Genomic DNA, 17,701 nt, shown 5'->3' on the forward strand with positions numbered 1-17,701 from the left:
TCCACCTGCAGTGTCCCCCCTGCGACTGGTGCAGCACCCAAAGCCGCTGCCAGGCCAGCCACCAATGCGCCTCCTGCTACCGCTGCACCACCTAGAGCCGCAGCCAGGGCAGCTACCATTGTGCCCCCTGCATCTTGTACACCAGCAACACCAGCAGTCACAGCCCCTGCATCTGGCGCACCAGCAACACCTGCGGTCACACCCCCAGCAGCTGTCGCCACAACATCCGGGGCCGCGCCAGTTGCCACACAGCGGCCAGCCACAGACTCTGGCCAGCAGGGCAGGCGTGGCAGGTCACGGCAGCACTCCACTCCAGCAAGCAGGCGGGCCAATTAACAGGGACTGGCACGGCTCAGCGTTGAAAGACGCATGCTGCGGATACACCAGCGCCAGGCACAACAGCAAGGAGCTATTCAGCTGCAGCTCCATATGATAGGGCGCAATGTGGCCACAGTTGCAGGCCACATGGACGGCATGAGGGCAGCCATGGCAGGTGTGGGGGACCGATTAGACAACATGACTACAGCCATGGCAGGTGTGGGTGAGGGAATGGCCCGCATGGCTGCAGCCATGGAGGCCAACACCGCTGCCATGTCGACACAGCGCAGTGCAGCACGCCGCCGTCACCGCCAACTTATGGGCCGGCTGGCCTCATACAGCAGGGCAAGTTATGTAGCAGCAAATGCTACATCTCTGTTGGCGCGGCGCTCCCTGACCCAGCAGCACCAACTAATACAGTGCAGTGAGGACATGACTAGGGTGCTGGAGCACCTCACCACGGCCGTCATTGCACTACACCCTCCAGCAATTCCATCCGTTGTGGGGGGTGATGATGCTAGTGAGGGGGCGTCCAGCCTCAGCTCACACTCTGCCTCACAGATCCCACCGTACAGCCGCAGCACCAGGCCCACGCCCGGTCCTGAAGGCCCGGAGGAGGATGCCCCTCAGAGGCGCTTGGGCGCAACGCGCAGTAGGCGCACCTGAGAACTTGAGACTATCATTGGCACAGGCTGACGTTAAGCCTGCCATGTTGTAATACACAGCAGTATGCTGTAATACTGTTTGTTGGAGTTATTTGTACTTGCACCTTATTTTTTTGTGAATTGAACAAATACATTTATTTTGCTACACACATTAGCGTTGTGTCATCATTACATTTTGCATGCATTGTTGATTAGTGGGATGATGGAAGAGGTTGTACTAGAAACTGTTCACTGATGTGGTTGCGACGTCTGTGCCCTTCTGCTGGGTTCTCCCCATGTGCATGGCGCGCATGTGCAGGAGGCCGGTTGTCCCCCTCAGATTCGCTGCCAGAGATGTCAACAGGTATCCGGCGCTTGGTTGCAATGTTATGTAGTATTGCGCAGACAGCCACAATGCGGCAGCACATTTCAGGACTGTAATACATGGCCCCACCTGTCTTGTGCAGTATGCGGAACCTGCTCTTGAGCAGGCCAAATGTCCTTTCTATGCAATTCCTTGTCCCTATGTGTGCAATATTGTAGCGCCGTTGCTGGGGTGTAGCAGGGTTGAGGTATGGGGTCAGGAGGTACTCACGGAGGGCGTAGCCACTGTCACCTGAATGAGAGGAGCAGATGGTGAATGCCTGCGCTGTTACATCTTAGCAATGTGACATTTTCAACAAAGTGTACTTACCAAGTAGGTGTCCTTCCCCAAACTCTCCCCTGACCAGTCGTGTGTGGAGGCCGCTGTGCCGGAAAATGAAGGAGTCATGGGTACTCCCTGGGTACTGTGCGACAATGTCAGTGATGTATGTCTTAGCATTGCAGACCATCTGGATGTTGAGGGAGTGGTAGGACTTTCTATTGCGGAACATATACTCCATGGCAGCTGGTGTGCAGATGGCGACGTGGGTACAGTCTATGCATCCGAGCACATGTGGAAAATGGGCTACATTGTAGAATTGTAGCTTGGTCATGTCCAATTCCTGTTGGCTGGCGGGGAATTTGATGTGATGGTGTAGCTGGGTGAGCATGGCGTCAACAAAAGTGTGGAGGCAGCGTGACATGGTGGGCTGGGATATCCCCCCAGCAGTCGCTACTATCCCCTGGAAAGGCCAGGAGGTGCAGGCTACACAATACCTGCACATGTGTAGGCACCGCATTGGTACGGCTTGTTGGGTGCTGCATCTGGGGGTCAAGGTCCTGTATTAGCTGCATTATCATTTCCCCATTCAGCCTGTATTTAGCATAGATCTGCTCTCTGGTTTGGCCCAGCAAGGTGACCCGCTGGCGGAATATCCTGTCCTGGATCCTGCGTCTCCTCCGTGCTAATCGCTCTAGCCTTCGACGCCTCACCACCATGTACATTCCTGGCATTGTGGGACTCCTAATGCTGCTGATGATGATGGTCCTTATGTGTGATTGGTCAGGCCAGAACATGTTGGTGATAGGTCAACGGTTTTTTGAAAGTTTTTTTTACATGGCTATGGTTACCACCTGCTTTGAGTTGTCCTTATTTTGCGCGGTGCAAATAGCGATTTTTGGGTTTTTCGCTATTTGCGATTTATCTTGAATACCGATTGCGATTATATAGCGAATTCGCTATTATTTTCGCAGAATCCGTGGTTTATCGCAATTTCCGATTCGCTAATGCTCACCTGCTGGGATTCTGCGAATATATTAGCGAATTCGCAATTCTGTGTTAGCGAATTCGCTATTTTGATGTTGAATGCCGATTAAGGAAATTGCGCCCGCATTTGCATTTTCGCAGCGATTGCGGGCGCAATTTCACTTCATGAATCAGGCTGAATACCTTTTGTTTATGTGTTTTTAAAAGCAACACACATATAAAAGGCATTGTTATTTATGATGACAATAGCTCAAACTCTCACAAATGTAAGACAACTTTTAAGGTGGCCGCACCCCTTTGTTCAGATGCTGCTTGCCCTATTCAGGTTACAGCGAGCAGCGTCTAAAGAAAGGGGTGCGGCCAACATTAAAGTGAAAGCGCGGTGGGAGAGTTTTCACCCAAAAAGAAAAAAGAAAGAAAGGTTCTGCAGCATGGTCCATATAGTGAAAGCTGACTGCGCTGTAAATTAAATTAATAAATAAGCGCGGCTGCTATAGTTAAAGCAGACCCTGTTGTAAATTAAATAAATAAGTGCAGCCGCTATAGTTAAAGCGGGACAGGCTGTAAAATAAATAAATACATTACTTTTAAAAATATAAAAAACAGGAGGCGTGCTGCCTTGTAAGAAACTTCAAATACGGTTAAAGAAGATGAGATGCACTCCTTTTCTTAATTCAGACTTAAACCAGTTTTTCTCACATTCCACTTGTAAAGGCGTGCAAGGCTCGTTTTCTGCGCTTCGTCTCGTTGGGCGTGCAACATAACAAAATCCACGATCAGAACATCCTTAGATTCCACCGAGCTGCACTGCCACTTCTTCATTTGAATCAAATGAATTAAATTCCTGTGCTTTTCCCTTTGCTTTATTCTTCAAATTTAAACTGTAATCTTTCATCCATATTTAATAGTTCAATTCATTTTATTCAATCGTAATCATTATTTCATCAATATTCATAACTTCCCTTCTTGAATTTAAATGTTAAGCTAAATATGGGATAATAATGAAGGGGTACCAGGAAGCAGTATGTGCTAGGAACGAAATGAAAACTTTGTTTATATAATGGTTATGAGTAACATTGACAGAATAACACGTGTTTGGCAGATTATAGCAGAATTCGTTTTTAAACAATGTGGAGCAGGAAGTTGTAAAAGACGATTGAAATATGTTTATGCTTGTATTTTTAGATACCCCTGACGAAGGGAAGTTATTCCTGAAATGCATTGGGTTAATGGAAATAAATCATGGCATGTGAAACCCACTGTGGACTCCTGAACCTTTTATGAATATCGATAAAATAATGATTACGATTGAATAAAATGAATTAAATATGGATGAAAGATTACAGTTTAAATTTGAAGAGTAAAGCTAAGAGAAAAGCACAGGAATTTAATTCATTTGATTCAAATGAAGAAGTGGCAGTGCAGCTCGGTGGAATCTAAGGAGGTTCTGATTGTGGGCCTTGTAGGAAACCACATTGTGGGTGGAATAGTGTTAGATCATTAACGCAAATAGTGCCCACAGCTTCGATAAAGTAGATTGTTTAACAAAATAAGTAATAAGTCCAGTCCTCATGGGAGGTTATAAATGCAAGCAAGGTGGTACCAAGGAAGGACTGCTAAGCCTATTTATCAATCAAAAGCAACGATTTCAAAAGGTCAATAACAGGAGTCAAATGAAAAACTGGGTGGAAAATGAGCAGAGCTTGTATTCCACACCAGAATAAAGCATGCCTCGCACAGAAGCGCATGCGTTGCCCAGGCTTGACCTAAGAAGGACTTTCACCTGCCCAGACAAAATATATTTCTTTTTAACTCATTCTCATATCGACTCTTCACCTACAACTCAGCAACTATCGCAGCAAAACTACAGAGTGAGGGGAACATGTGTGTGTTCAAAACTCATAAAATCGAACATTTTATACCTAGAGTCGTCAGACATCCCTGAAAGTTAGGCGAGCAACAGGTTTCGTGCTATGCTCAAATGAGATTATACAAAAAATTAACATGTGACAACATTAGATTAGTTTAAGTCTAAAGAAAAAACATAGCCTGCAACAGCTGGACTTAGTTTATGCAAGAATAGGCATTTGATGCTGTCAAACCCACTACCAAATGTGTAGGCCTCGAACGTTCTTACACGTTTTGCAGATCTGCAGGTCTGGTAGTTTCAAAAATTAACTCAACCGAAACCACTGCACACTTGCTTTAATAACTGTATGTGTAATTTATATATATTTTTTTTAAAGTAAGCAGTGTTGCAATGTATTTTTCTACTTAAGTGTGTGGTACTCATGTGGTAATGGAACGTTCTCCTGAAAAAGTCAACACTTAGTCTATCACCGGTAAAAAAACCTGTTATGAAGATTGGTAATTAAAGAGGTAATTGGGCGCATAGGTTAAAATATGGAGTTCAACATTTTAGAGAATAAAAACGTGTGCTCCATTAATGTTTCACGTGTACTGAAATATAACCATGTGGAATATTTAAAAAAATGTGTTAAAAATAATCCCCGTACAACAATCTAAACTCACTAAAGGTGGATAGTAATGTGAATAAACATTACTGTATAGCATGTTTCTTTTCTGGACGGCTCCATAATTGTCTGCTCTAACAAATGTTGTGGTAAAGCATCGCTGCTTTTGCATGTCAGTTATTAAATAGATGGGCCAATTAACACTATCTTCTCTCCAACACTACAGAGGTGCATTATATTTGAATCAGATATCTAAATACCAATGCAAGACTTACTCCGCTAAACAGACAGCAGTGTCAAAATCCATTTAAACTTATACCATTTGTTAAACCTGGCACCATTGGTGTGGGTCTCCCTTCCATTTTTGCTGTTGCCGCATGTATTTTTGCTGGTGTTAGATGCTTTGGGCACTGTGCCACTGCTAATCAGTGCAAGTGCTCCCTATTGTAAATTGATGTATGGATTACTGATTCCAGGTTTGGCTATGTTGGTTTACTTGTCAGACCCTGGTCTAGTGCACTGAGTGTGCCAGAGTGTGTAATCCAAATGCTGCTGGTGGGCCTGCAGCACCAGTTGTGCCACCCACAGAAGCAGCCTTGTCAAATGTGTTTAAGGTCTGCCATTGCAGAGCCTGCGTGCAGTCTGGTACGGTCATGCTGACTGGCCAAGAGCACCCACTTCCCAGTCTCTAAACCTTCCCTTTTCTTGATATCAGTCACTCCTACGGTAGGCCCAAGGGCAGGGTGCATTGTAAGTATAAGGTGGGACAAGCCCTGATGTGTGTGGCACGTCCTAATAGTGAATTACAGCCATTTTCGTTTTTCATTATTGCAAGGCTACCGGTTCTCCATAGGCCAGAATGGGCTGTTCGAGTTATTACATGTTATAATCCTAACTGTCTCAGAGAGCATGGTAGAAATTAGAGTTTAGTATGCCTGAACTCAGAATAATAAAATACATCTTTTAGTAAAGTTTATTTTATTATTCTGTGTTAGCAAATACCACTTTTAGAAAGTAGGTATTTGCTTGTCTAACCATTCAAACCTGCCTCTGCTAGTTTGTGTATTCCTAGGTCTGGTTTTGTGAGTGACAGGGCTGGGGAATTCCAGGAGACAGGCTGAGTCACCCAGTGGTGAATAGAGAGATCTGCATCTTGATGGGAGGGAGGAGTGCACCTGAACTCTGAATAGGGCTGTGCCTGCCTTCCACAATGCTGGCTCCATCCCCTGGAGAGCGGCTGATGTCTCTGCCCTGCACACTGAAAGAAGAAAAGGAGTCCTGTAAACAAAGTGCTCCAGGACTGTACTTGCCTTTCACAATGCTGGCTCCACCTCCTGTGGGGCGTCTGATGTGCATGCCCTGCACTGTGAAAGGAAAGGAGAAGTCTGGTAAACAGAATGCTTCAGAACTGGTTGGCACAGACCTCTATGCCCTCAGAGAACAAAGGATTTGTGGGTTTACATATTGGGACCCTGATCCCAAGAAATTAGATCACTTTTGGACTACAAGAAAAAACCTTTACTGAGGAGAGGAACCTGAAGAAACTGAGGATAGACTATTCCCAAGCTGAAGTGCTTCTTGGGGGATTGGCCTGCAGTGGTTGCCTTACTGCCAAAGGAAGGAGAAAGGAACATTGTAACTTTGCTTTCAACTTGTGAAGGATCTCCAGGGGCTTGGAAAAGAGCTTGCCTCCTGCTGAAGTCTCGGGGACAACAGACTTCACCCCCCAGCTCCCCAGAGTTCTTTTGGAAATGCCTGCTGCTGTTTTGGGCTTCCTGAGGAACTGCGTATCGCAAGGAGCTGGAAGCGCAACTCAATGAGAAGAAGCGTGGCGCCGTCACTGTGCCTGCCATCGCAACTCCGGAGAAAGGAGAGTGTAGCTGGAACTGTCGCACTGCACCACATCGGAGAGAAGCGTGCCGCAACGAAGAGAAAGAGTGTCGCCGTTGCAACTCCGGAGAAGGAGGGTGTCGCCGCTGGAGCTGTCGCAATGCACCGCATCAGGAGAAGAATCTCACAACGAGGTCGGAGCGTGTCGCCGTCGCTGTGCCTGCCGTCGCAACTCCGGAGAAGGAGGGTGTCGCTGCTGGAACTGTCGCACTGCACCGATCAAGAGCACCTCGCATCCCCGAGAAGCGCGCCGCCGTCGGAGCAGCTGCCGCCGCATCCTGAATGTCACCGCTGTAGTTGTCGCATCAAGTGGAAGCTTCACGTATCATGAGAGAAGAGCGTCACCGCTGGAGCTGCTGTCGTCGCATCTTGGATGTCGCCGCTGTAGTCCACGCATCAGACCGAGAACTTCTCGCATCCTCGAGAAGCGTGCCGCATCGGGAAGATCTTCACGTCTTTATTTCTTTGTATCTGAACTTTGCTGCATTTCCAATCGCTGTGACATTGCTTGTCGTGGAAGCGTAACGCAACTTAAGGTACATGACGCAGAGTATTGCATCTAAGAAATGAACTAAGCTTAAATCAACCATCTTAAAGTAATCATAGTGTGTATTTTTGTTGTTTATGGTAACTCTATATAACCCTGTTTGTAGGGGCACAAGACAGGGCTGCTCACTGTCCCCCCTGTTGTTCGCTTTGGCAATGGAGCCGCTGGTGGCACAGGGACGGTCAGGCGCCATGTACAACGGGGTTGCGCAAGGGTCGGAGTCGCATTATATATCATTATATGCTGATGATCTGTTATTGTACCTAGCGGATCCTGGACACTCCCTAGAAGGTGCGGTGGATATGCTGGCTAGATTCGGGCAACTGTCAGGCCTTAGGGTGAATTGGACTAAGACCTGTGTATTCCCATTGCGGGTGAGTACACCCTGTCCCCCACTAGCGAGAGAGGTGGTGTGGGAACCCTCCTGTTTCACCTACTTGGGGGTGCGCATTTACCATGAGGCTGCGGACCTCTTAGAGGGGAACGTGGGGCGTTGCATTCGCGCGCTGAAGGGCTGCATGGATTTTTGGGCCTCCCTCCCCCTGTCGGTGTTGGGCCGAGTGGCATTGTTGAAGATGGAGGCACTTCCGCGGCTGCTCTATTATTTTCGAACATTACCAATATGGATCCCACAGCGGATATTTAAAGAATTGAAGATGCTGGTGACTGGCTTCCTCTGGGGTCATGGACGGCGTAGGGTGGCACTGAGTACCTTGACTAGACCCAAGTCTGAAGGGGGGATGGCCGTCCCCGATTTTGAATTATACTACCTGGCGGCACAACTCCAGATATTAACGCAAAATATTGCTAGAGAATTCAGGGGTCCTGAACACGAACGTGGGATTGGCATCCAGAGGTGCGTCTTGTCATATATAGTCATGCAACAGAAACTGGATATGAGGGATCTTACGATAGAGGAAAAGACGCTTGAATTATGTTGGCATAGGAGTTTAAAAAGAGCGAAAAGAGACCGGCCGTATGCACCGGAGATACCTTTGGGAATGCTGACCGCGCTACCTCATGGGGGCGATTGGTCCCAGCTATTGGAATGGGAGGAGTTGGGCTTGCAGGTGGTAGGGGATCTGTATATCGATGGGACGTTAGTCCCCTACAGTAGCAATTTGGCTTACCGGATGGAACTTTTCTACTGCACGCAGCAGTGGTGGCTGCGATGCAGAGACATTGGAAGGGAGGGCTAGCAGAGCCGGAAGTGACCATGGCATGCCAATATGTGGTGATGGCCGCTGGCACTGTCAAAGCAGTGACTTGCCTCCACACTAGAATGCTGAATGAGGGACTAGTGCCACTGCAAGCATTGAAGTCGTGATGGGAGGACAGTATAGGCAAGCCCATACCGGACACAGTCTGGAGCCATGTGCTGCGACGGACGTGGAAGGGGACGAGGAACGCACGATTTCAGCAGGTGCATTTCTTCATTGTACATAGGGCGTACCTGACCCCGGAAAGGATAAAACGGTATTTCCAGGTGCTCGACGCAATGTGCCCGAGATGCTTGGCTCCCGAGGTTGATCTGGATCATCTGTTGTGGGGTTGTCCGAAACTGGGGGCGTACTGGCCGGAAGTGGGGGAGCTCCTGAATGCAGTCACAGACAGGGAAGTGGACTTTGATATGGCGGCATGCCTGCTGCTCTGGTTCCCTCATACTAAGAGGACGAAAATCACGAGTAAATTTATTGACCTGGGACTCATGTTGGCCCAGAGGGAGATAACTTGGCACTGGAAGTCCAAAGAAGGCCCATCGGTAAGGAGATGGATGAATGAGCTGTTGAAATGGTCAGGCTGTGAAAGTATTATCAGAATGCGACAAGCTACTAGAACTGGCAATGAGAAATGCTTGGACATGGCGAGAGCTTGGGAGATGGTGGTCCAAGCACTGTGTGATTACATGACGGAAGATGAAGAGGAAGAGCAATGATAGCATAGGGTTCCATGCAGGTTAAGTGATTGCAAGGGACTCCTGATAGGTGGCGTGCTCCAGCGTTAGTGCGGATTCTGTATGCCCGCATCAGCAGCAGTTGAGGGGGGGGTGTTTCGGGGAAGACTGCTGAGCACCGTACATAGGTTAAGAGAACCGGTAGTTAGGACACAGGGCTGATTCACGAAGAGAGGGGTTCCTGATGAAAGTAGGCAAGCACCACAGAAGTATTATTAGGGGGTTACGGGGGATGGCCTTTGGAAGGGTAGGGGTGGAACCACATTGGTGTGGGTAGGAAATGTTGACGATGTCCCAGTGTGAACTTTGGGTCTTGATGGTGCAAGGAGGGTGGGTTGTAGGGGGGTAAAAGCGGATACTAAATGGTGCAGCCGACCAGATGCCCGAGAAGGGCAAACACTGAGGCATCTTCTCGAGAACGGACAACTTGGCGCGCCGCTCAGCCTCCGGGATGTGGGCTGAATGGCTGTGTACAGTATCAATTTCACTTCAACATTCGTGATGCCGGAAGTGTAATGGTTGGCCTATTCTGAGGTCTTGTTTATAATTATGCAATAAAAACAAATTTAAGAAAAAAAAAATGGTAACTCTATATAAAGTCTCCTTATTTTTTTATATAAAACCTGTGTGGTGTCAATTTGTAGTGTTGTCACTGGGTTACTGTATGTGGTCATAACTGCTTAACTTAGAATGCCTCTGAAATAAGCCTTGACTGCTTGCGCCACCCAACCTAGAGGGTGAGCAGGGGTTATTTTAGGTGTGTAATACCCTTTCCCTGACTAGAGGACAGGGTCCCTATTTGTCACAAGTACCAACCTGTGCCAACTAGAGACCCCCAAATCTAACACCATTTTTTATATTTCGGGCAAAATTGACTGTGGGACTGGCAAACTGCTAGGTTCATATTACATCGGCTATGACTTTTGCCTTGACTCTCATTAGAGTATATTTGAGGGGGTGAGGAGGGTGCAGCTTTTGCAACTACGCCTCACTTCAGAGAAGATCTGGGGCACAGCCTGGCACAATCAACAGGGATAGCAGGATTCTTCTGCCACTCAACAACACTTGCAGGCAATCAGCCCATATTCCCATTAGGCGAGCTTTCATTCATGATTAAGGCTCCCTGTTTTCCGTTTTTACTGATTTTTACAGATAAATATAGACAGAAAACCATTTTGTTGTCGGTATTTATTTTTAACTGTGGAAAAAAACAGAAATTCAGTGCTTTTTGGGTGATTCTAAATACACTTCGCCATGACTGCCAGGCCAATAACTGTGTGGATTGATAGGTAAGGGGGTTAAATAAGATAATAATTTTAGTAAAGAGGCCTAAACAGCAGAAGCTATGCACAAGGCTGATTCTGAAATGTGCATATTTTCATATAAGTGTATTGATTTATCTTCTGCTGGTGTTCATATCACTAAAACCTGGCAGGCATTCAAGCATGACTCCATATTTATTGGTTAAATAAATGTGGAATTATACCAGTTTCAGCTTTACTTTTTTGACAAAACCCGTAATAAATATGGAGAAATACAGATAGTCGACAAAAAATAAATATGGATAAATACAGACGGAAATGACAAAAAAATAAATACCATAAATCCTGGGAGCCCTATTCATGATGCAGTGTGGGTGACAACCTGAAAAGATGCATGAAGAAGCCCACCTACGATTGAGCAGATACATATTAGGAGTACACTTGTGGTGCACTAGCATAGTTATAGTAACGTCTCAGTTTCTAGAAGAAAGGCATTTTTTGCTTGTTTTTTAGAATTTTTTTATATAACTTTGGCACCATTTGGCAAATCAGCACAAAACGGTTCGAAATAAAAATGTATCCACTTAGGGTCCTCATGGCAAGTTTATTGGAGATCTGTAAGGTATGGACCAAGAAAAATGGGGCTCCCCAAACGTTAGATTTACCCCATTTTGATTACCAGAACTGAATTTGCCGAAAAAAAGCCTAAATGGAATTACACCAACCTTGCTACACAGTTAGAATGTGTTGGTTTGATGTAAATTCAGTCAGTAGTTTTTGAGAAATTAAATGTTTAAAGAGGTGCTCGGGTAGAGCATAGACAGGTTAAAGTTTAGCGAACATTTTACAATTTGAAAGCTGTATTTTAAATTTGTGCGTAAAGTTAGTTTTCTTTCACAAATTTGCACAAAATTTTGCAGATGCGTTGAATATTGATGTAAATTTTGGATTTTTAAATTGGTGAAGATTTCTCAAATGAGGGGACAGGTTTGAAAGGGGAATGTTTTAAAATGTGTTTAATTGTTAATAACTATGGCATAATTTGACAAAGGAACATCAGATCTGGCAGATATTTAACATGTTTAATCTTCTGTGGATGTAGAAAGTTTAGTGCAGATCCATCAAAAGGAGGGAAAAACAATTTCATGCGATATTAACTTTGATGCTCTATAATGACTGCGTGAATTTTGAAAATCTCTAAGCACGTGAAGGTCAGTGCAGGAAGCGCAGGTTCCATGTAGATTCTAGAAAGAAGGGGGGGGGGGGCAAAGTTAAATGGGGAGTTGAAAATATAATTGATATGCTAATAACTTTGTGACAGTTATACAGATCTGCATAACACTTGGCAGATACTTACCTTGTTTAGCTTATTAGTTCATGTTTCATGCAAACCCATGTTGGGGGGGAAATTAAATGGGTGTTCATAAAGGAGCACTTCCTCTTTTAATTCCCATTGGAATCTTTGATCACCGCTATACAGAGAAACTGTGAAGGAAATAATCGCAATCTTGGAATAAAGTAAAACTTTATTCGGAAAAGTACCATTATTTCGTTTGCAGCAAATCCATTCGGTAGTTTTCAATTAGTTAGTACGACACAGACCCCCAAGATATTGTGATTTGCAAAAAAAACATGAAATCAGCACGTTTATAGAAATCCTGCGATTTTTACAAAATGCCTGGAAAATTTGTGAAAAAAAATAGACAAAAATATGGGGTTGACCCACTCTTCTTTACTAGCTCAGCGCAGCACCCGTAAAGGAAGTGTGAGCAACAGGCTAGCAAGCAACAGAGGTGTTATCTTTCTCTGTTGCTTGCCTTTCAAATGGACAACACCCCTCCTGCTGTGTAAACAGCCTGCTGCCCCACCCGCAAGTGTAACTACTGCCTGGAATGTTTTTTATATGCCCTTGTTACGAATTAACCAAATGCAGATTTGAAATTGGTAACTCAAGCAGCGTCTAAAGTGATACAAACAGTGTGCATAATGTGCCTAGGGAGTAGTTTCCAATCTGATTGAAATAGTTCAGTGGGTTAAGAGGGTGTGAAAGCTGTGAGATGGCGGTGTTTACAAGGACTACAGGGTTGTCATCAGCGAGTTCATACACCATATTACCCTGGGCTGTAATCTACATAGCAAGAATAGCAGGTTGTCTGTTGACAGAAAGAGCAGGTTTCATATTGTAATCTGTTCAAATTGGAGGATGTCTGATTCCAAAGAGAGGTGCTGTGCTGCTGGAGACTTTGCAACGGTAGAGTAGTGACAGAGCACAGGTCTTACAGTATTTTTTGTGGCAGGCAAATTTTTGAGCCAATGTAGGAATGCCACGAATTTTTAGGTTTTGGGCCACAAATTATGCTTTTTTTGGCCACTAAATTTGCCACCTAAAGGTGCAAAATCCTGGGGGGGGAGGGGGCGGGGGGGGGGGGCGAGTGGGGGATCGTGTCGGATTACATTTCTGTATCCGTAGAATAGAAAGATTTAATACAGTGAGAAAGTGGGACTGCTGGTGTGCGGACAATTTTAAAAACCAAGTTTGCAGACTCTCTGAATTTACATATAAAAATAAAAGTATCCATGGCAGTCTTTAACTCAGTATAGTCCATTTCAAGAGTGTGGTCTAAAGGTTTGGTCATAATACCCAATAAAACAGGGTTCACAAATAAAATACCCAGCTATGTGTCAGGCTCTACAGTCAACCCCGTGCTCACGTTTAAAGGCAGTTTGCATTAGAGGTACGCAGTCGCCAGGAGGATAGCAAATTATTAGCAAATGAACACTTTTATGCCCGTGCCACCCAGAACTGTGACCCCGCTAATGAACTTGCATACAACTCCATTTCCTAACAGTAAGGTAAATATGATCAGGTTCTGCAAAATTTTCATTTCATACCAGACCATGATACAGCAACAAAGATGTAAGCAAATAAAATAACTTCTCAGCCCCTCTCTATCTTTGCTACTGTGTCTACTTCTACCAGAAACGTGAGCTTCCTGCACTGGGTCCACCTGCTAGCATCCAATCAGTTATTACGGGAATTCATTAACCAGAATCAAAATGATTTCCAAATTAACACTTTCACATCCCAATCTTATTTAACTCTTCCCTCTTTGATGGATCTGTATGAAAATGAACATATCAAGAGAAAGCTCAACATGCTAAGGGCCTGTCATAACTAGTGTAGATCTGGGATAAGATCCCCAAATGAAAACTTTTGCAACATCCCCTGCACCCATTTACATTTGCTCCTCTTTGATTGATCTGCATACAACTTGACATAACAAGATGGAAAAAATATGCAAAACATTTGCTACGTGTCACATGGATTCATGAAAGAGTAACATAGTTAATAGGAAATGGACACTTGTTGTACCCCCTTTGTAAATGAGACCCCTGAACATGCTAAATGTCTGCCAATATTTGTGCAGGCCCCATGTACTACTCCCTCTGTGCACAGCCTTCGCTGGCCTAGCCCGTTACTGGGGCATCCATAGAGGGTGTAGTGAAAGTCCTGGCCTGCACCCAAATAACGAAAAAATTTACTGGAAAAATACAAAGGTTAAATTGACATTGTTAGGTATTGTAATTTAATTTAATTTAATGCTTCAAAAAGGATTTTAGGGTTAGGAATCTGCAGCCCGCCGCCTTCACCACCAAACCAGACCCAGTGGTTTATCAATGATCCATGTCCATCAAAAGGAGGTACAAAATAACTTGAGACGTACCATAACTATTTACAAGAGTCCTTATTTCATTTCTTCAATTGTCCCTTTATTAAATTTGTATTTAAATCCAAATGTACAGCTATCCAACATGTGTTTCAAGGAACACACCCTCTTCCTCAGAGCTCATACTTTCTGTTTGGCAGCAATTTATAAAGTTCTTATTCATGATGATGGTTTGTAATATTGCAATGTCCGAATTCTAAGTTGCCCCCTTTATCTCATACCTCTTGTTTGGCATCAATTTATAAAAAGTTTATTTTTCATGATGATCGCAATGCCCAAATTCTAAGTTGCCCCATTTCTATATCAAAGTTATAGCCTCTTCATCTTGAAGCGGGTTTAAAGTCACTGATTCTGCCATTAAGTGAAATGTCAGAGTCCATTTAAGCAAACATGTACTTCACCTTGGGTCATTTGTGAGAAGTGATGCTTTGGGATGACTGCAAATTGAATGAAGAACAAGTTTGCTGAAATGGATTCTGACATTTCACTGAATAGCTGAATGCAACCTTTTCAAGGACTATATATGTAGTGTATTTTAACTAACTACCAAATGTTGACCATGAGGCCTGGTTGAATAAGCCTTATTAGTGGGAAATGCATACATGTGAACCTCTAGACTCAAAATGTTAGGTCATAGGAGGCGTTTAAGAAGGCGATCCCATTAAGGTGAACACAGTTTTTCGGAGGGTGTTCAGGGTTTAAAAAAATGGGTTACTTTGTTAAAGTCTATGGAGCCCCTTTTTTGTTAGGTTAATATCAATAAAAACAGCGTAAAATCCACAAAATGTGAGCAATTCTACAGATGCAACGTCTTGTGTGTTGCCATAGGTTATGTCCACACTTACCGTATTCCAAATACACGGTCTATTAGGAAACCGCCAAAGAAGCACAGAATGACGTTAGGCCAGGAATACCATGCATATAACTGCATGAACTCAGCAGTGTTCACTTTCATGTCCTGTAAGAAATTAAAGATCAAAGGATGAACACAAATTATGAATAATGGCAAAAGAAAAACATGAGATAAAAATGAAGAAATCTATTTTGTATGGTACTGAGAAGGGCAATCTTCAAGCAGCGTGCATGCTGCTACGCACGGAAATGATCGCTTTTGTGCATGCTTATAAAGAGGTGTGGATTGCGTATATACTTAACATCAGCAAGTGGCTGGACCTTCAGGCTTTGTTTTGTTTTTTTAAACAGAAAAAGTTTAAGCCTAGTTTCATAGATTATTGTCCAGGCTAAAGGCTGGTCAAAAACTCATGAACGCCCACGGCTGTTGCCTATGCCCAAATCTGCACTTGCGTGGGCATTGAGCCCTACCCTACCTACTGTGGGTCAAAAACTTACATCAAAGGTTTTTGCTAGTAAGATTACGGCTAAGCACTGTACACTCTCTCGTTGCACATCAGAGGCCATGCATGTTTGCGGCCACCTTGCCTGCCTGTCCGTATGATGGATGTTCTGTACAGAGTACCATGCAATTTTATTCTCATTTGTACATATTATTCTTTGCTACGGTCTCTGCTTATTTTACCGTATTTGAAGCAGGCAGGTTTAAGGCAGTGCAGGGCTGCCATGGAGTTTCTGCAAAATGTGTCAAGTGCGACTTTAAGCCACTCGATTGCAGTCTTTATACAGAGGACTATACACGTATGCCCTACTCTTGCTCTATGAATTTGTACTTTCCTTGGCAGCTAGTCTTAAATTATGTTTCTTATCCTTTGTGATTTTATATGAATGTGGCACTTAATGATTGAATGTACATATTTTATCTGATTTTAAAATACCCTATCCACAGCTATTGGTCGATTAGAAAAAGAATATTGTCAGAATTTGACTGCAACTGATTGAAGTACCCTCATATCTTCTCTAGAGACCTGCCCCGTACATATTTGCAGGTGGTTCTTTCCTCATATAAAGCCGCATGGTCCCTATGCAGCGACTCATTAGGGCTTCGGCCATTTAATGTGCTTATGGTAAGGGTGTGAGGATATGTGGTCTCATATTTTGCTCACTGCCCGTCATGCATCTATCTAGTACTGTATGCGGTCTCAACTGATTACCTCTCTCTTATTAATGTGGCACCTTTTTTACTTAGAAATATGTATTTTTGTTTGGGATGTATTTTCTGTTACTGCACTTTTATGATTCTAAAAACAATCGAATAAAGTATTGACTGGCACTTCAAGAGGTGTGCAGTAAAATCAACTTAACATTCTCAAATTATGATTCACCTACATACAAAGCACAGAGATGGGCAAAGCTACACTTGTACATGTTTGTCCAAACATTTTTAATGTAATGTTTGAGAATCTTTGTGATATTGATCTAGAACTCAAATCCTCAATCAGTTATAAAATGTTTAGTTACAGATGTAGTTTAGAGCTCATTAGCCCGGGCTACAACCTGTTACTATAAATCAACAGCATTTGTTTTATTTAGAAAAACACTGATGGCATACTAATGGTTTAGCCCCTGGATCAACAGGCTTAGCATTTCAGCTATTGTACAAATATACATCTGTGCTCGCTACTTTGCCCAACAGGATGAGAAAAGAAAATATGTAGACCATGTATTAGTTTTAAAAGCTATGTTGCAGTGTAGTTAATGTTTGCAAGGTTTTTATTTCATAAAATTTCAGAAGAAACTAATTATAGAGCTTTATTATTACAATTTTAGGAAATCTAGTAGTAAAAGGGCCCGATTCAACAAAGTGTGTGCGTGTCATTTGGCGGCACAAAAATAGCAACTTGCATCTTAATCGAATTCACGCTGGTAGAATTTTATTCGACACAAACATTGGAAATCCACCTGTATGGTGGGGTTTTCAAATTCATACACGCAGGGTCTGGTATACTGGCATCATGGAAAGGGTTTAACTTATAAAATCTATTTAACACCAAACAACTAGGAATTTTGAGGCCCCTGACAACTAGTTTATAAGCGGCTTCCTATAATGTACATGCATTGAAAATTAATATTCTGAAAAGATAGAAGGGGCTTTGCAGAGTGAGAAAAGTATGAAAATACCCAGATTTAACAGGAGTTTAAAACAAGCATTGGCATAGCCAATAGGTCTCGCTTTTGAGACCTTATAAGTATTTAGGTATGCAGCACAATATCCTTGTTGTAACAACAGCGACAGTTGCATGGCTAAACACTTATAAGGTCCCAAAGGCAACAACTAATGGCTATGCCAATGCTTGTTTAATGAGTGCCTGTGTTGTCAGTCGGAACACAGGTACCCAATA

General features: G+C 43.8%; 1 protein-coding gene across 2 annotated transcripts in view; it reads right to left on the bottom strand.

The window, feature by feature from the left end:
• The window catches only part of MFSD1 (major facilitator superfamily domain containing 1), a 144,144-nt gene that overhangs the window by 102,488 nt on the left and 23,955 nt on the right, over nucleotides 1-17,701 (bottom strand). For both annotated transcript variants that reach the window (XM_086944219.1, XM_086944220.1), the window contains exon 3: nucleotides 15,293-15,405. In XM_086944219.1, coding sequence (XP_086800345.1) covers nucleotides 15,293-15,405 — 113 coding nt within the window. The remainder of the gene's footprint in view (nucleotides 1-15,292; nucleotides 15,406-17,701) is intronic.

The sequence above is a fragment of the Lissotriton vulgaris genome, chromosome 11 (genome assembly GCF_964263255.1).
Source record: "Lissotriton vulgaris chromosome 11, aLisVul1.2, whole genome shotgun sequence".
Classification (NCBI taxonomy): Eukaryota; Metazoa; Chordata; class Amphibia; order Caudata; family Salamandridae; genus Lissotriton; species Lissotriton vulgaris.